Raw genomic sequence first — 19682 nt, forward strand, 5'->3', positions numbered from 1 at the left:
TTACTGCCGACGTGAATTACAATTTTACCAAATTTACGCTTAGCCTTAGCCAGCAATTTCAAATGTCCTTCGATGTCGCCTGCTCTGGCCCCCGGAAGACAATTGACAATGGTTGCTGGTGTCGCTAACTTCACATTTCTCAAAACAGAGTCGCCAATAACCAGAGTTTGATCCTCGGCGAGTGTATCGTCGAGTGGGGAAAAACGGTTAGAGATGTGAACGGGTTGACGGTGTACACGGGGCTTCTGTTTAGGGCTACGCTTCCTCCTCACAGTCACCCAGTCAGCCTGCCTTCCCGACTGCACGGGGTCTGCCAGGGGGGAACTAACGGCGGCTAAGCTACCTTGGTCCGCACCGACTACAGGGGCCTGGTTAGCTGTAGAATTTTCCACGGTGCGGAGCCGAGCCTCCAATTCGCCCAGCCTGGCCTCCAAAGCTACGAATAAGCTGCACTTATTACAAGTACCGTTACTGCTAAAAGAGGCCGAGGAATAACTAAACATTTCACACCCAGAGCAGAAAAGTGCAGGAGAGACAGGAGAAGCCGCCATGCTAAAACGGCTAAGAGCTAGTAGCTATGCTAAGCTAGCGGATTCCCAAACAGGGAATCCGACACTAGACAGGCTGTGGAGCAGCACAGGTAACGCACAACAACAGTGCTAAAAAATAAAATAAAAATAAAAATCCACTGGACAGGCTGTGGAGCAGCACAGGCAACGCACGACAACAGTGCTAAAACAAAATAAAAATCCACTAGACAGGCTGTGGAGCAGCACAGGTAACGCACGACAACAGTGCTAAAATAAAATAAAAATCCACTAGACAGGCTGTGGAGCAGCACAGGTAACGCACAACAACAGTGCTAAAATAAAATAAAAATCAACTAGACAGGCTGTGGAGCAGCACAGGTAACGCACGACAACAGTGCTAAAATAAAATAAAAATCCACTAGACAGGCTGTGGAGCAGCACAGGTAACGCACAACAACAGTGCTAAAAAATAAAATAAAAATAAAATCCACTGGACAGGCTGTGGAGCAGCACAGGTAACGCACAACAACAGTGCTAAAAAATAAAATAAAAATAAAAATCCACTAGACAGGCTGTGGAGCAGCACAGGTAACGCACGACAACAGTGCTAAAACAAAATAAAAATCCACTAGACAGGCTGTGGAGCAGCACAGGTAACGCACAACAACAGTGCTAAAACAAAATAAAAATCCACTAGACAGGCTGTGGAGCAGCACAGGTAACGCACGACAACAGTGCTAAAACAAAATAAAAATCCACTAGACAGGCTGTGGAGCAGCACAGGTAACGCACAACAACAGTGCTAAAACAAAATAAAAATCCACTAGACAGGCTGTGGAGCAGCACAGGTAACGCACGACAACAGTGCTAAAACAAAATAAAAATCCACTAGACAGGCTGTGGAGCAGCACAGGTAACGCACAACAACAGTGCTAAAAAATAAAATAAAAATAAAAATCCACTGGACAGGCTGTGGAGCAGCACAGGCAACGCACGACAACAGTGCTAAAACAAAATAAAAATCCACTAGACAGGCTGTGGAGCAGCACAGGTAACGCACGACAACAGCGCTAAATAAAAATCCACTGGACAGGCTGTGGAGCAGCACAGGTAACGCACGACAACAGCGCCCAAAAAAATAAAATCAAAATCAAAATCCACTGGACAGGCTGTGGAGCAGCACAGGTAACACACGACAACAGTGGTAAAAAATAAAATAAAAATCCACTGGACAGGCTGTGGAGCAGCACAGGTAACGCACGACAACAGTGCTAAAAAAAAATAAATAAATAAATAAAAAAAAAATAAAAATAAAAATCCACTGGACAGGCTGCGGAGCAGCACAGGTAACACACGACAACAGTGGTAAAAAATAAAATAAAAATCCACTGTACAGGCTGTGGAGCAGCACAGGTAACACACGACAACAGTGGTAAAAAATAAAATAAAAATCCACTGAACAGGCTGTGGAGCAGCACAGGTAACACACGACAACAGTGGTAAAAAATAAAATAAAAATCCACTGAACAGGCTGTAGAGCAGCACAGGTAACACATGACAACAGTGGTAAAAAATAAAATAAAAATCCACTGAACAGGCTGTAGAGCAGCACAGGTAACGCACGACAACAGTGGTAAAAAATAAAATAAAAATCCACTGAACAGGCTGTAGAGCAGCACAGGTAACACACGACAACAGTGGTAAAAAATAAAATAAAAATCCACTGAACAGGCTGTAGAGCAGCACAGGTAACGCACGACAACAGTGGTAAAAAATAAAATAAAAATCCACTGAACAGGCTGTAGAGCAGCACAGGTAACACACGACAACAGTGGTAAAAAATAAAATAAAAATCCACTGAACAGGCTGTAGAGCAGCACAGGTAACGCACGACAACAGTGGTAAAAAATAAAATAAAAATCCACTGAACAGGCTGTAGAGCAGCACAGGTAACACACGACAACAGTGGTAAAAAATAAAATAAAAATCCACTGAACAGGCTGTAGAGCAGCACAGGTAACACACGACAACAGTGGCAAAAAATAAAATAAAAATCCACTGAACAGGCTGTAGAGCAGCACAGGTAACACACGACAACAGTGGTAAAAAATAAAATAAAAATCCACTGAACAGGCTGTAGAGCAGCACAGGTAACACACGACAACAGTGGTAAAAAATAAAATAAAAATCCACTGAACAGGCTGTAGAGCAGCACAGGTAACACACGACAACAGTGGCAAAAAATAAAATAAAAATCCACTGAACAGGCTGTAGAGCAGCACAGGTAACACACGACAACAGTGGTAAAAAATAAAATAAAAATCCACTGAACAGGCTGTAGAGCAGCACAGGTAACACACGACAACAGTGGCAAAAAATAAAATAAAAATCCACTGAACAGGCTGTAGAGCAGCACAGATAACACACGACAACAGTGGTAAAAAATAAAATAAAAATCCACTGAACAGGCTGTAGAGCAGCACAGATAACACACGACAACAGTGGCAAAAAATAAAATAAAAATCCACTGAACAGGCTGTAGAGCAGCACAGGTAACGCACGACAACAGTGCTAAAAATAAAATAAAAATCCACTGGACAGGCTGTGGAGCAGCACAGGTAACGCACGACAACAGTGCTAAAATAAAATAAAAATCCACTAGGCAGGCTGTGGAGCAGCACGACAACAGTGCTAAAAAATAAAATAAAAATAAAACGAAAGCGTTAGCAAGCTTGCCAACGCTGATGAAGGTTAGCTGATAAAAGAGCTCCGTCGCGATGCTTCGACCGTTAGAGGTCTTCTTTAGGCGTTGGAGCACGGTGAAAAAGTAAAAAAAAAAAAAAAAAAAAAAAGGTACTCAAAGGCCTTCTGGCTTTGGGACACTAACTGCTTGAGTGGCGTGACAAGGAGCTCAGTGGCTGACAGTCGGCGTTGCACCGGGCCAGCAGAAGGAAGCGGCTGACTGGTCTCCGGCACGTCCTGCTTTATGCTTGTACGGCGCCCGCTGGGGGTGTCAGGTGAGGCTGGAGCAGAGCCGTGAGCCACACGGGAGTACAGACTGCAACGCCGGCGTGGCTGACCATCCATGGCCTTTAGAAAGAGGCTGCTAGCTGAGCTGCGGTTTGGCAGTTTTTCCATCATGAAATCCGCCTGGCTCAGGAAGTCCTCCACTTCCTGAGCAGTGGGCTGCTGGAACTGATGGAGAGAACAAATTTGCATCACATTAAAGAAAAAGACACATTTCACTGCAGACAGTCTGGACATTATGTTATAACACAGCACCGGGTGATGGATTGTGGTGGGTTCAGGTTTTGGAAATAAATTCACTTTTTCACAAAATTCAGAGTATAAAATTCATCAAACAGTAAGGGCCCCTTCACACATAGTACGAATAAGTACAACTCAGGGCGAATCACGGCGGAGCAGCTCGTATGAGCGAACCACAAAAACCACAAAAACATTGCGCCAACATGCAGGTGTGAATGGTTGCTGCAATGGTTTTGTGCATGCAGGAACACAGTGCAAGCAGCTGCACGTTGTGGTTACACATCGCACAGCTGCTGTGAAAAATAAATAAATAAAAATACATGCCACCCACGGGATTCGCAATTTCCAAAAGCTCTGATCGCCAGTCAGAAATGTTACCACTGAGCTAACATCGCTGTCCTGTAAAAGGTGCAGGAAAATGCCTGATATCAAGAAGGACACGGACGTATTTATAAAAAAAAAAAACAAACACACACCATATAAAAACACCGCATTTTATTGAATCCCTCTTATCAAGTGGCCAATACAAGTATGATCCATCTGTTCCTCTGTAGATGACCCATGGTCACAGACGTACAGTCATGAAATTACATGAATGAGAACCAGGGCGCTCTTATCACGTCTACATCTGCTGGTGGCGTGTCCAGCCGGCCCTGTGCGCATGTCCTGCCTGACACACATGTCTTGTGGACGGTGAGCTGTAGCACAGACACCGCGTCATGTGGAACAAAGCTCATGTGGGTGACGTGACATTCAGATTCCCCACTACATGTTATGATGTGATGGTCTGTATCACCTGGGGCAGCCTGTCAGTGTGCGAGGCGTGCACTCGCTCACTGCAGCCCATTGTAACAGCCGTTACGTCCAGAACCAGAGATCTCAACAGCTGCTCCTGTGGGTAGACACACCCCCTGTCAGTTCAGCGCACACACCAACGTGTCACTCTGTGTCTGTTGGCAAAGCCATACTCGTTGGGACACAGATAAATTTCACATCCAGCTTGACACATGCTGACTGCTGTCATGTTAATAGTACAAATAGCCACACATTTTCTAAGTGCCAAGTGAGCGGTGTTAGATGTTTGTGTGTGTCAGCTGGAATTTGGCTGACACCTGCCACGAGAGGGATCGAATGAGCTCTCACAGTGCACACTCTGTCCTTCTGCTGCTGGTGTGCGCAAATAGTTGTAGCAACAAGTATACAAGACGGTGGAGGCAGCTACAGTTTTACACATTTTGCATATGATTCCTGCTTCATGTGCACTTCATGAGCAATTCGACCACATTCATACTATATGTGAAGGGGCCCTAAAAGTACACGATAAAGACACAGACTTAGAGGTCATCCAGCTCCATCGTGCTGCGGGTAGTCCGTGTGACGGAGAGGTTGGTGAACCACCCAGAGCTCACCTGTTGAATGTATGGTGGCCATCCCAGGGTGGCAGCTGTAGCCAGGTAGGCATCAGCATTTTAAAACTATACCACATTATTTGTCTGATGATAGAGAGTCAACAAAGGTATAGTTTGGACCATGTTGAATGTTTGGTCTTCAAAGTAAAGGTCAAACAAGATCAACGTCCATTAGATTCTATGACACACATGACTTCATAAATTAATATCAATCAATCAATTTTATTTATATAGTGCCAAATCACAACAAACAGTTGCCCCAAGGCGCTTTATATTGTAAGGCAAGGCCATACAATAATTACGTAAAAACCCCAACGGTCAAACGACCCCCTGTGAGCAAGCACTTGGCGACAGTGGGAAGGAAAAACTCCCTTTTAACAGGAAGAAACCTCCAGCAGAACCAGGCTCAGGGAGGGGCAGTCTTCTGCTGGGACTGGTTGGGGCTGAGGGAGAGAACCAGGAAAAAGACATGCTGTGGAGGGGAGCAGAGATCAATCACTAATGATTAAATGCAGAGTGGTGCATACAGAGCAAAAAGAGAAAGAAACACTCAGTGCATTATGGGAACCCCCCAGCAGTCTAAGTCTATAGCAGCATAACTAAGGGATGGTTCAGGGTCACCTGATCCAGCCCAAACTATAAGCTTTAGCAAAAAGGAAAGTTTTAAGCCTAATCTTAAAAGTAGAGAGGGTATCTGTCTCCCTGATCTGAATTGGGAGCTGGTTCCACAGGAGAGGAGCCTGAAAGCTGAAGGCTCTGCCTCCCATTCTACTCTTACAAACCCTAGGAACTACAAGTAAGCCTGCAGTCTGAGAGCGAAGCGCTCTATTGGGGTGATATCTATACACAACAGCAGGACTGGACCAGTCTGTAGGCAGTATAAGCAATTGGTAAGGGTGCCGTCCGTCCAGGGGGCGCTACAAATGAGGGGAAAAAATAATGTCAATTTTCACTATTTTTATACTAAAACTAGTTATTATAACGGGTGACTGGATCCTTGTCATTTGATTGGTGGTTTGTATGTCACATGACATGGATTATTTGTACCATTTGTCATTGTGTTTCATTGACCGTGCAGTAGTTCTTTTTTTGGGTGCAATTTTGGTGCTATATGAAATGTGCTATTGCATGCCCCAACCACCATGCATGGTCACACTATCAGGGGTGATGTTTAGTGAAACATGTCGGAGTTTGTTTTGCTGGCAGACAAGGATTTGAAGGAGCTAATTGATGCTGCTAATTCACACACACACAAAAAAGAAATCAACCACGCCATAAGCCATCTGGAGGCATGAAGAGCTGTTAGGTTTAAAAGCTGGACAAATAACGTGTGGTGAGCAGAGTGGGCCATAAAGGGTCCAGCCAGGACAGCAGGCCAGTTTAACAGCGGTACTGATGGCTTCAGATGAGTTTGTTTCAGACGTTTTCATATTGCAGGTGCCACGACTTACTTATCACAGACAGGCTTTGCTGTCACCATGGTAACACTATCATGGTTTCATGTTTAATGACGACAAGCGGCGGTGCGCCAAAAGCCAAGCTTGCACGATGCTTGGCTTTTGGCATGTCGCACTGCGTTGTGGCATTAGCGTGACGCTTCTAATTGAAAATAATGGGTTTTTTGAGCAATGCACGCAGCATTTAACGCTCAGTTTGAAAGGCCCTTTACTTATCGCAGACACACTTTGTTGTCACCACGGTAACACTCTCAGCTTTCAGTCATCATCCTTGCTGCTTCGGACTCATGTATACGCACACATTGTTAGCTAGTTGCTAACACAATTTGCATGAACGTCACCGCATTAAAAGTTCAGTGTAGCTGTCCAACAAATCTGGTTCATGAGCGGATGTGTCAGGAAACGTCTGTGGGTGAATTTCAGGAAGACAAATGGCAGAAAAAGTAAACACACTCACCGAAGCTCCATTGTTCCCGTTGGTCAAAGTCATGAGATTTAATCTTCCTCCAGGGTCGGTGTCACGTCTTCTTCTTTCGATTTTATTGGCGGTCTTGGTGTCACATGACCAATGGAACAAAATGTGATTTGCTGATGTTGGATGATTGAGACAGGGTTCGATTACTTCTCCCTGGTTGTTTGTCTCTTTTTACACTGAATTTTTTGGGGTTGAATTTTTTGACACTGAATTTTTTTTTTTTTTATTAGAATTTTTTTATCTTGAATTTTTAAAAACTGAATATTTTGAGTGGCAGAAATAATGTGTGCTAGAAATTCATTGGTTTTGAAATTCAAAGTTAAATTTTGATGTTAAAAAAATTCAGCCTTAGAAATTCCAATTCAAACTCAGATCACACAGATTTACTTCCATACAAACAGCTCCTTTTTGGAAACTCTTTCGTAAAACCAATAATCTAACATTTTTTTAACCAAACTGAAGCACCTTTTTTTTTTAACCAAACTGAAGCAACTACTCCCCCTCGAACTGCCACCTTATCGTGGTGGGGGAGTTTGTGTTCCTAGGAGCTACATTGTCGGGGACTTCGTGCCCCTGGTAGGGTCTCCCATGGCAAACAGGTCGTAGGTGATGGGCCAGACTAAGGGCAGTTCAAAAGCTCCCATGACCGACACGAAATCAAGGACTGAGACATTGCCTGGTATGGCGGAGCCGGGGCCCCACCCTGGAGCCAGGCCTGGGGTTGGGGCTTAGACCACGGGGCCAGGCCGGGATCAGCCCGAAAGAGCGATGTGGGCCACCCCTCCTGTGGGTTCACCACCTGCAGAGGGTGCCATGGGGGTCGGGTGCAGAGAAGACTGGGTGGCCCGGCGGCTCGGTCTGCGCTCGCAGCCTCTGGCTGTTGGGACGTGGAACATCACCTCGCTGGGGGGAAGGAACCTGAGCTTGTGCGGGAGGTTGAGAGGTACCGACTACAGATAGTCGGGCTCACCTCCATGCACAGCTTGGGCTCTGGTACCCAACTCCTGGAGAGGGGCTGGATGCTCCACTTTTCTGGCATTGCTCACGGGGAGAGGCGGCGAGCTGGCGTAGCATTGCTTATTGCTCCCCAGCTCAGTCACCATGTGTTGGAGTTCACCCCAGTGAACGAGAGGGTCATGTCCCTACGCCTTCGGGTTGGGGACAGGTCTCTCACTGTTGTCTTGGCCTTTGGGCCAAGCAGCAGTGCAGAGTACCCAACCTTCTTGGAGTCTCTGGGAGGGGTACTAGATAGTGCTCCGACCAGGGACTCCATTGTTCTCCTGGGGGACTTCAACGCCCACGTGGGCGGCAACAGTGAGACCTGGAGCAGCATGATTGGGAAGCACGGCCTCCCCGATCTGAACCCGAGTGATGTTCAGTTGTTGGACGTCTGTGCTAGTCACAGTTTGTCCATCATGAACACCATGTTAGAGCACGGGGTGTCCATAAGTGCACGTGGCACCAGGACACCCTGAGCCGGAGGTCGATGATCGACTTTGTAGTCGTATCATCTGACCTTCGGCCACATGTCTGGGACACTCGGGTAAAGAGAGGGGCTGAGCTGTCGAACAATCACCACCTGGTGGTGAGTTGGATCCGCTGGGAGGGGAGGAAGTCAGTCAGACCTGGCAGGCCCAAACGTATTGTGAGGGTCTACTGGAAACAACTGGCGGAACCCTCTGTCAGCGAGGTCTTCAACTCCCACCTCCGGGAGAGCTTCTCCCAGATCCCTTGGGAGGTTGGAGACGGAGACATGGAGTCTGAGTGGACCATGTTCTCCACCTCCATTGTTGATGCGGCCACCTGCAGCTGTGGTCACAAGGTCTCTGGTGCCTGTCGCGGCGGCAATCCCCAAATCTGGTGGTGGACGCCGGAAGTAAGGGATGCCGTCAAGCTGAAGAAGAAGTCCTACTTGTCTTTGTTAGTAGGTGGGACCCCAGAGGCAGCTGACAGTTACCGGCAGGCCAAGCGTGCTGCAGCCTGTGTGGTCAAAGAGGCAAAAACTCGGGTCTGGGAGGAGTTCGGGGAGGTTATGGAGGAGGACTATCGGTCAGCCTCGAAGAAATTCTGGCAAACCGTCCAACGCCTCAGGAGGCAGAAGCAGCTCTCCACCAACATTGTCTATTGTGCGGGTGGGGAACTGTTGACCCTGACTGGGGATGTTGTTGGGCGGTGAAAGGAATACTTCGAGGATCTCCTCAATTCCATCGTCACGTCTTCCAAAAAGGAAGCAGAGACTGGGGACTCAGAGACGGACTCGTCCATCACTCAGGCTGAAGTCACCGAGGTGGTCAGAAAGCTCCTTGGTGGCAAGGCTCCTGGGGTGGATGAAATCAGTCCTGAGTACCTTATGTCTCTGGATGTTGTGGGACTGTCCTGGTTGACACGTCTCTGCAACATTGCGTGTCGGTCGGAGACAGTACCCCTGGATTGGCAGGCCGGGGTGGTGGTCCCTCTGTTTAAGAAGGGGGACCGGAGGGTGTGTTCCAACTATAGGGGGATCATACTCCTCAGCCTCCCCGGTAAGGTCTACTCCAGGGTGCTGGAGAGGAGAATTTGACCGATAGTCGAACCTCGGATTCAGGAGGAGCAGTGTGGTTTTCGTCCTGGTCGCAGCACACTGTACCAGCTCTACATCCTCCATCGAGTGCTCGAGGGTTCATGGAAGTTCGCCCAACCAGTCCACATGTGCTTTGTGGATCTGGAGAAGGTGTTTGACCATGTCCCTCGAGGCGCCCTGTGGGGGTGCTCCGGGAGTACGGGGTCCTTTGCTAAGGGCTATCCGATCCCTGTACGACCGCAGCAGGAGCTTGGTTCGCATTGCCGGTAGTAAGTCAAACCTGTTTCTAGTGCACGTTGGCCTCTGCCAGGGCTGCCCTTTGTCACCGATTCTGTTCATTACCTTTATGGACAGAATTTCTAGGCGCAGCCAGGGACCTAGGATTAGCAGAAGAAAATGGATGGATGGATGGATGAAGCAACTATAACCTTTGACCCCTGTACAATTAAAGTTATTTTCAATCCAATCTGCTTCACAAGTGTACGGTCGAACGTTTGAACCCTCTGAGTGAGAACGTAAGCAGCAGTGTTCAGGAAAAACTTCAAAATCATTGGAGTACAAGTCACTTTTTATTTTGTTTTGCTTTTTGGTTTTTCTTTAGCAGCAGGACGACGCCTCCACCTCTTTGCCGAGATATCGTTCTACCTGGAAGGTAACGTGCTGGTTAACAGTGATCTTTTGTGACTTTTGTGAGTTGTTTAGCTGACTCCTTTTCCAACGAGTGGTGGAGGTAGTTTTCCTGCCGTACGGATTCCTGGGTGCAGACGCACCCACATTTAATTGTTCTTTTGTTCCTCGCCAGCAGTACCAGGTCCGACACGCGAAGGCAGTGGCCACCTGGGAGTTCGGGACTTGGCGGCTCCAGTATTCCCGGGGTCTGGTGGCGGAGGAAATCGTGTGGTTCCGGTTCTGCTTTGGACAGACGTCTCCTATCTTCGAGCCTGCCCACACGACACCTTTTGTGATTTGGCTTTTGTCTATTGTTGTAATCTGATTGTATTTGTTGTGCCCATTCACAACAGTAAAGTGTTGTTATTTGACCTCATCCATTGTCCGTTCATTTGCGCCCCCTGTTGTGGGTCCGTGTACCTACACTTTCCCAACAGGATATCTCGGCCAACGTCATGGACCCCGAGGGGCGTCGACCGGCCGTTGAACGGCCAATGGAAGAGCAGGGCGCACAGGCGTCTGCAGGAGGAATGATCGGTGAGTTGCAGCGAATCCTCACCGCTTTTACGGCTCGGCTGGATCTGATGACCGAGCAGAACGTCCTCCTTAACTGCAGGGTGGAGGCTCTCGTCGCGGGTGTGTTTAGGATCCTCGGTTCCTCCCAGTTCCCAGGCTAAGGAGGAGGTCAAAGTCCCTCCCAATCTGACGGCAGTGCCGGTTGAGTACCACGATCTTGCTGACGTCTTCAGCAAGGATCTGGCACTCACCCTTCCCCCGCACCGTCCGTACGATTGTGCCATTGATTTGGTTCCAGGCGCTGAGTTCCCGTCCAGCAGGCTGTACAACCTCTCACGACCTGAGCGCGAATCAATGGAGACCTACATCCGGGACTCGTTAGCTGCCGGGCTGATCCGGAACTCCACCTCCCCGATGGGGGCAGGTTTCTTTTTTGTGGGCAAGAAAGATGGCGGACTTCGTCCATGTATTGATTACAGGGGGCTGAATGAGATTACGGTTCGCAACCGATACCCGTTGCCATTATTAGATTCCGTGTTCACCCCCCTGCATGCAGCCAAAATCTTTACTAAGCTGGATCTTAGAAATGCGTTTCACCTGGTTCGGATCCGGAAGGGAGACGAATGGAAGACGGCATTCAACACCCCATTAGGTCACTTTGAGTACCTGGTCATGCCGTTCGGCCTCACAAACGCCCACGCGACGTTCCAAGCATTAGTTAATGATGTCTTGCGGGATTTCCTGCACCGATTCGTCTTCGTATATCTAGACGATATACTCATCTTTTCTCCGGATCCTGAGACTCATGTCCGGCATGTACGTCAGGTCCTGCAGCGGTTGTTGGAGAACCGGCTGTTTGTGAAGGGCGAGAAGTGTGAGTTTCACCGCACATCTTTGTCCTTCCTGGGGTTTATCATCTCCCCCAACTCCGTCGCTCCTGATCCGGCCAAGGTTGCGGCGGTGAGAGACTGGCCCCAACCCACTAGCCGTAGGAAGCTGCAACAGTTCCTCGGCTTTGCAAATTTCTACAAGAGGTTCATTAAGGGCTACAGTCAGGTAGTTAGCCCCCTGACAGCCCTGACCTCACCAAAAGTCCCCTTCACCTGGTCGGATCGTTGCGATGCCGCGTTCAAGGAGTTGAAACGGCGCTTCTCGTCTGCACCCGTTCTGGTGCAGCCCGATCGTAGTCGCCAGTTAGTGGTTGAAGTGGACGCCTCGGACTCAGTGATAGGAGCTGTGTTTTCCCAGAGCGGGAAGACCGATAAGGTCCTTCACCCGTGTGCCTATTTTTCCCGCAGGTTGACCCCGGCCGAACGGAACTATGACGTCGGCAATCGAGAACTCCTTGCGGTGAAAGAGGCTCTTGAAGAGTGGAGACATCTGTTGGAGGGAACGTCCGTGCCATTCACGGTTTTCACTGACCACCGGAACATGGAGTATATCAGGACCGCCAAGCGGCTGAATCCCAGGCAAGCCCGCTGGTCACTGTTCTTCGGCCCTTTTGACTTCCGGATCACCTACCTTCCCGGGACCAAAAACCAGAGATCGGATGCCTTGTCCCGGGTACATGAAGATGAGGTCAAAACGGAGTTGTCGGATCCACCGGAACCCATCATCCCGGAGTCCACTATCGTGGCCACCCTCACCTGGGATGTAGAGTGAACCGTCCGGGAGGCCCTGGCACGAAGCCCGGACCCCATCAGGACTACTCCAGCCGCTGCCTGTGCCTCATCGCCCCTGGTCCCACATCGGCCTGGATTTTGTCACGGGCCTCCCGCCGTCCCAGGGTAACACCACCATCCTCACGATAGTGGACCGATTCTCCAAGGCGGCCCACTTCGTGGCCCTCCCGAAGCTCCCAACAGCCCAGGAGACAGTGGACCTCCTGGTCCACCACGTCGTCCGGCTGCATGGGATTCCAACAGACATCGTCTCCGATCGCGGTCCCCAGTTCTCCTCGCAAGTCTGGAGGAGCTTCTGCCAGGAACTGGGGGCCACGGAGAGTCTCTCGTCCGGGTACCACCCTCAGACCAACGGGCAAGCAGAACGGGTAAACCAGGAGGTGGAACAGGCTTTGCGCTGCGTGACTGCCGCGCACCCGGCGGCCTGGAGTACCCATTTGGCCTGGATCGAGTATGCTCATAACAGCCAGGTGTCTTCAGCCACTGGCCTCTCCCCTTTTGAGGTATGTCTGGGGTATCAGCCCCCGTTGTTTCCGGTGGTTGAGGGAGAGGTCGGTGTGCCCTCGGTCCAGGCCCACCTACGGAAGTGCCGTCGGGTGTGGCGTGCCACCCGTTCTGCTTTGCTAAAGGCCCGGACAAGGGCAAAAGCCCATGCAGACCGTCGGCGGGCCCCGGCCCCTGCGTATCGGCCAGGGCAGGAGGTGTGGTTATCCACAAACGACATTCCCCTCGAGGTGGACTCCCCCAAGCTACAGGACTGTTATATCGGCCCATTTAAGATCCTTAAGGTCATCATTCCAGCCGCGGTGAGGCTTCAGCTTCCGGCCTCACTGCGGATCCATCCTGTGTTTCATGCGTCCCGAATAAAACCACATCACACCTCACCCCTCTGTACTCCGGGTCCGGCACCGCCTCCTGCCCGGATCATCGATGGCGAGCCGGCTTGGACTGTACGCCGGCTTTTGGATGTCCGTAGGATGGGCCGGGGCTTCCAGTATTTGGTGGACTGGGAGGGGTACGGCCCCGAAGAACGCTCCTGGGTGAAGAGGAGCTTCATCCTGGACCCGGCCCTCCTGGCCGATTTCTACCGCCGCCACCCGGACAAAGCTGGTCGGGCGCCAGGAGGCGCCCGTTGAGGGGGGGGTCCTGTTGTGTGGGCCGCCAGAAGAGGAGGTACTGCTGGCCCACCACCAGAGGGCGCCCTGCCTGAAGTGCGGGCTTCAGGCACGAGAGGGCGCAGTCGCCTCACAGGAGCAGCCAGGGTGACAGCTGTCACGCATCACCTGCAACAGCTGTTACCCATCATCTGATCAGCAGGGGAATATCAGCAGGACGACGCCTCCACCTCTTTGCCGAGATATCGTTCTACCTGGAAGGTAACGTGCTCAGCTGACTGGTTAACAGTGATCTTTTGTGACTTTTGTGAGTTGTTTAGCTGACTCCTTTTCCAACGAGTGGTGGAGGTAGTTTTCCTGCCGTACGGATTCCTGGGTGCAGACGCACCCACATTTAATTGTTCTTTTGTTCCTCGCCAGCAGTACCAGGTCCGACACGCGAAGGCAGTGGCCACCTGGGAGTTCGGGACTTGGCGGCTCCAGTATTCCCGGGGTCTGGTGGCGGAGGAAATCGTGTGGTTCCGGTTCTGCTTTGGACAGACGTCTCCTATCTTCGAGCCTGCCCACACGACACCTTTTGTGATTTGGCTTTTGTCTATTGTTGTAATCTGATTGTATTTGTTGTGCCCATTCACAACAGTAAAGTGTTGTTATTTGACCTTATCCATTGTCCGTTCATTTGCGCCCCCTGTTGTGGGTCCGTGTACCTACATTTTCCCAACAATAATAAAAAGTACACAGCAACAATACATAAAAATACCAAATTAAAGAGGAGATAATCCTGAAAAAGTATGACTCGGATATTTTCCTTCAAGAGGCATTTTTAACAGGTGCAACTTATACTCTAGAAAATAGAGTGTCCTTTTTGGAATTGTTACAATTAGATAAATAATGTTGTACAAATCTCAGTATAATTGCAGCATTTTTAAATGTTGACCCCTGTGTGACCCTTCATTGACCCTGACAGTACCTGACTACAGCTGCCACCCTGGATGGCCACCATACATCAATATTAAGTGTGGTAAATTATCTGTGGTACATTGTGGTACAAGTGTCATTGGGCCAGACACCTGAAAGTGTCTGGCCCAATGATGACGTCTCATAACATTCTCATCACTGGGGGTCTTAAAGCCAAAGCCTGAATTGAAGACATGAGGCTTTTTGGACGAGAACCCAGCATCAGGTCTCACCTTCGTGTACAGTGGCGTTGTGTTGATCAGTAGCTGCAGCAGGATCTTGCTGAGCTCCTGCAGGTCTTGGAAGAGCTGCTGAATCTGAGGAGATACGTCCTGGACCTGATGAATGGGCAGAATGTTCATCACCATGACCATCTGTCCTTTGACCTGGTTCAGGGTAAGCTCCCCGGCACTCTTCAGCTGATCCACCAGGGAGAGCGAGAAGCTCTTCAGGAACTGCAGCAGGTCATCCACAAACTCCAGAACCAGTCCCAGACCCATCTAGAGAAAACAGAATTCATCAGTTTAATTTGAACTAGAAGAGCACTCAGTAAAATACTGAGCCATGATTTTGAAGTGTTATTGTACCCCCTGGTGGCTGGTTTGAGCTATAGTTTGATTTGAGTCAAGGACAGAATATCAACTGTGCTTCTTTGCAGTGCTCCTTTGTTGATTTTCAGAAAGTGTTTGTTGACCAGTTGCTCTCGAGAACATCCTGAAAATTTACCGGATCTGCAAGCAGACATTGGACATCATCTCCAGGCTCCAGCCTATAAACACATACGGTCAGTGCTGTGGGCCGTGGGGCAGAAACACTTTGTCTCATTGAATTCTGGTGTTCCTCAGGGATGTGTTCTGGCTCCTGCCCTGTTCAGTGCAGGACTACTTTGTGTCCCTAGGGTGAATAAACAGTCTGTGGGCCACAGAACCTTCTCTTATCGTGCCCCTGTTTTGTGGAATGATCTCCCAATGGAGATAGAACAGTCAGCTTCTGTGGAGACTTTCAAGTCCACACTTAAGACACACTTATTCTCACTCTCATATAGCTAGCATACTGGCATATTATGGTATTATGCTTATTATCCTTTTAAATGAATTTATTAACAGTGGAACAGGTCTCAGCCTCAACTTCATCTAAATTCTGGGTCTGTTAGTGAAGCTTCAGGTTAGCGGCCGGCGATTGCCTTAGTATTTTCTCTGCTTTTCTGTCGATTTACTGATGATGAATTATACCTTAGGTGTAGTATTTCTGGCCAGCTGATTCTGCTCTTTTGCTCTCTGTCCGAGGTACCAATGGCATCGCACGGGATTAGCAGCTGCGGACCACAGGATGCTGGACTGACCATGAGATGCCATGAAGGTCACGCAGCACACTGCAGTCTGCGTTTGGAATGCATGTTGTGTGGGACACTGACGGTATGATGACTGAACATTGGCCCTGCACCCCATTAACGTTGTTGTTGCTGTTATGTATTACTATTATTATTATTATTATTATTATTGCTGTTGTTATTGCTGTTAATGTTACTGATGTTGTTTTTGGTCTTACTGCTATTAATGCTATTATTGATGTTGTTGCTGTTTTGTTGCTATTATTCTTATTGATGTTATTGTTGATGCTGTTGCTCTTATTGTTGTTGCTGTTATTATTGTTATTGTTGTTAACATTATTATTGATGTTGCTGTTGATGTTATTATTGTTGTTGCTGTTATTAATATGTATATGTCGTGGACATGAACGAGTGAAGCTCCTTACCATCTAACTATGTCATTTAGGTCCTTCACATATGACTATGATTTGACACAAAGTGCAGCAACAGTGAAAATTAAACTGTTATGTGGGCCGCTGAAGAGGAGGTACTGCTGGCCCACCACCACCAGAGGGCGCCCTGCTTGGAGTGCGGGCTCCAAGCACGAGAGGGCGCCAGACCCAGAAGAAGTGACAGCTGTCATTCATCCTCAGCTCCAGCTGTCACTCATTCCTCATCATCACCATCACCATAAAGGCCGGACTGCAACTCCACCTCCTCACCGAGAAATCAACTACCAAAGAGGTAATATTCTCTGCTGACTCAAATCGTTGAGTGATAATCTGAACTTCTTTTGCAGCCGTTATCCTGTGGTGTTCTGCCTTATCTGTGGGATTGGCGTTTGGTGTGATCAGCGACGGCTTCGCCTCACACCCCAAACCAAGATAAGTGGTTAAACAGGAGCTGCACGAGTGTGTGATTGGAGGTGGAGGTGCTCCCTCCTAACTGAGTGCAGACTGTGGATTACTGAGTGTGCGGATTCACACTCATTCATCTTGTCTTTGCTTTCTGCCAGCAGTACCAGGGTTGACAGCCGAAGACAGAGGCCACCTAGGGACTCGGGACTTGGCGGCTCCGGTGTTCTTCAGACCGTTGGTGGTGGAAGCCGTGTGGGACGCGGCTCCTCTCTCGTCGGGGGTCTTCTATCTTCGAGCCTGCCCACACGTCACCTGGTGTTAATTGACTTTACAAATTTTGTGTGTTTAGTTGTGTGTTGTCACAACATTAAATTGTTACTTTTTGGCTTATTCATTGTCCGTTCTTTTGCGCCCCCTGTTGTGGGTCCGTGCTACGACACCTTCCCAACAGGATTTCTCGGCCATTCATCATGGATTCCGAGGGGCGTCAACCCGAGCTTGAACGGCCAATGGAAGAGCCAGGAGCGCAGGCGTCAGCGGGAGGCATGCTGAGTGAGCTGCAGCAGATCTTAACCGCCTTCACGGCTCGGCTGGATTTAGTGACCGAGCAGAATGTTCTCCTTAACCGGAGGGTGGAGGCTCTCACCGCCAAGGTGGAGGCGCGCGATCAGGGCGCTGCTGCAGCCACTCCTCTTGCTGGTCCTGGGCCCGTAACAGACGTTCCACTGGTCGTTCAACGAACCCCCCCACCATCCCCTGAAGCATACATAAGCCCTCCGGAACCGTACGGGGGCTGTGTTGAGACGTGCTCAGACTTCCTCATGCAGTATTCGCTCGTCTTTTCACAGCGTCCTGTCATGTACGAGTCAGACGCCAGCCGGGTGGCTTATGTTATTAATCTGCTTCGAGGAGAGGCACGCGCCTGGGCTACGGCACTTTGGGAGCAGAATTCACGGCTCCTAACGTCTTATGTTAGCGACACCAGCAACCATAGTCAATTGTCTTCCGGGGGCCAGAGCAGGCGACATTGAAGGAAATTTGAAACTGCTGGCTAAGGCTAAGCGTAAATTTGGTAAGATTGTAATTCATATCGGCAGTAATGACACCCGGTTACGCCAATCGGAGGTCACTAAAATTAACATTAAATCGGTGTATAACTTTGCAAAAACAATGTCGGACTCTGTAGTTTTCTCTGGGCCCCTCCCCAATCAGACCGGGAGTGACATGTTTAGCCGCATGTTCTCCTTGAATTGCTGGCTGTCTGAGTGGTGTCCAAAAAATGAGGTGGGCTTCATAGATAATTGGCAAAGCTTCTGGGGAAAACCTGGTCTTGTTAGGAGAGACGGCATCCATCCCACTTTGGATGGAGCAGCTCTCATTTCTAGAAATCTGGCCAATTTTCTTAAATCCTCCAAACCGTGACTATCCAGGGTTGGGACCAGGAAGCAGAGTTGTAGTCTTACACACCTCTCTGCAGCTTCTCTCCCCCTGCCATCCCCTCATTACCCCATCCCCGTAGAGACGGTGCCTGCTCCCAGACTACCAATAACCAGCAAAAATCTATTTAAGCATAAAAATTCAAAAAGAAAAAATAATATAGCACCTTCAACTGCACCACAGACTAAAACAGTTAAATGTGGTCTATTAAACATTAGGTCTCTCTCTTCTAAGTCCCTGTTGGTAAATGATATAATAATTGATCAACATATTGATTTATTCTGCCTTACAGAAACCTGGTTACAGCAGGATGAATATGTTAGTTTAAATGAGTCAACACCCCCGAGTCACACTAACTGTCAGAATGCTCGTAGCACGGGCCGGGGCGGAGGATTAGCAGCAATCTTCCATTCCAGCTTATTAATTAATCAAAAACCCAGACAGAGCTTTAATTCATTTGAAAGCTTGACTCTTAGTCTTGTCCATCCAAATTGGAAGTCCCAAAAACCAGTTTTATTTGTTATTATCTATCGTCCACCTGGTTGTTACTGTGAGTTTCTCTGTGAATTTTCAGACCTTTTGTCTGACTTAGTGCTTAGCTCAGATAAGATAATTATAGTGGGCGATTTTAACATCCACACAGATGCTGAGAATGACAGCCTCAACACTGCATTTAATCTATTATTAAACTCTATTGGCTTTGCTCAAAAAGTAAGGAAATTGAAGACTTAACAGTATTCCCTGAAAACTCCCTTCTGTCTGATCATTTCTTAATAACATTTACATTTACTCTGATGGACTACCCAGCAGTGGGGAATAAGTTTCATTACACTAGAAGTCTTTCAGAAAGCGCTGTAACTAGGTTTAAGGATATGATTCCTTCTTTATGTTCTCTAATGCCATATACCAACACAGTGCAGAGTAGCTACCTAAACTCTGTAAGTGAGATAGAGTATCTCGTCAATAGTTTTACATCCTCATTGAAGACAACTTTGGATGCTGTAGCTCCTCTAAAAAAGAGAGCTTTAAATCAGAAGTGCCTGACTCCGTGGTATAACTCACAAACTCGTAGCTTAAAGCAGATAACCCATAAGTTGGAGAGGAAATGGCGTCTCACTAATTTAGATCTTCACTTAGCCTGGAAAAAGAGTCTGTTGCTCTATAAAAAAGCCCTCCGTAAAGCTAGGACATCTTTCTACTCATCACTAATTGAAGAAAATAAGAACAACCCCAGGTTTCTTTTCAGCACTGTAGCCAGTGCTGACAAAGAGTCAGAGCTCTATTGAGCTGAGTATTCCATTAACTTTAACTAGTAATGACTTCATGACTTTCTTTGCTAACAAAATTTTAACTATTAAAGAAAAAATTACTCATAACCATCCCAAAGACGTATCGTTATCTTTGGCTGCTTTCAGTGATGCCGGTATTTGGTTAGACTCTTT

General features: G+C 48.4%; 1 protein-coding gene across 1 annotated transcript; it reads right to left on the reverse strand.

Annotated features, from left to right (window-relative positions):
- Nucleotides 1–3387: 3387 nt before the first annotated feature.
- LOC117506328 lies at nucleotides 3388–15137 on the reverse strand (the record flags this gene model as incomplete). Its single annotated transcript, XM_034165818.1, has 2 exons — nucleotides 14871–15137; nucleotides 3388–3725 (listed from the first exon to the last, which is right to left on the reverse strand). Coding segments are annotated over exons 1-2 (605 nt in total), but the record flags the coding sequence as incomplete, so codon positions are not given.
- Nucleotides 15138–19682: the final 4545 nt, after the last annotated feature.

The sequence above is a fragment of the Thalassophryne amazonica genome, unplaced genomic scaffold (genome assembly GCF_902500255.1).
Source record: "Thalassophryne amazonica unplaced genomic scaffold, fThaAma1.1, whole genome shotgun sequence".
Taxonomy (NCBI): Eukaryota; Metazoa; Chordata; class Actinopteri; order Batrachoidiformes; family Batrachoididae; genus Thalassophryne; species Thalassophryne amazonica.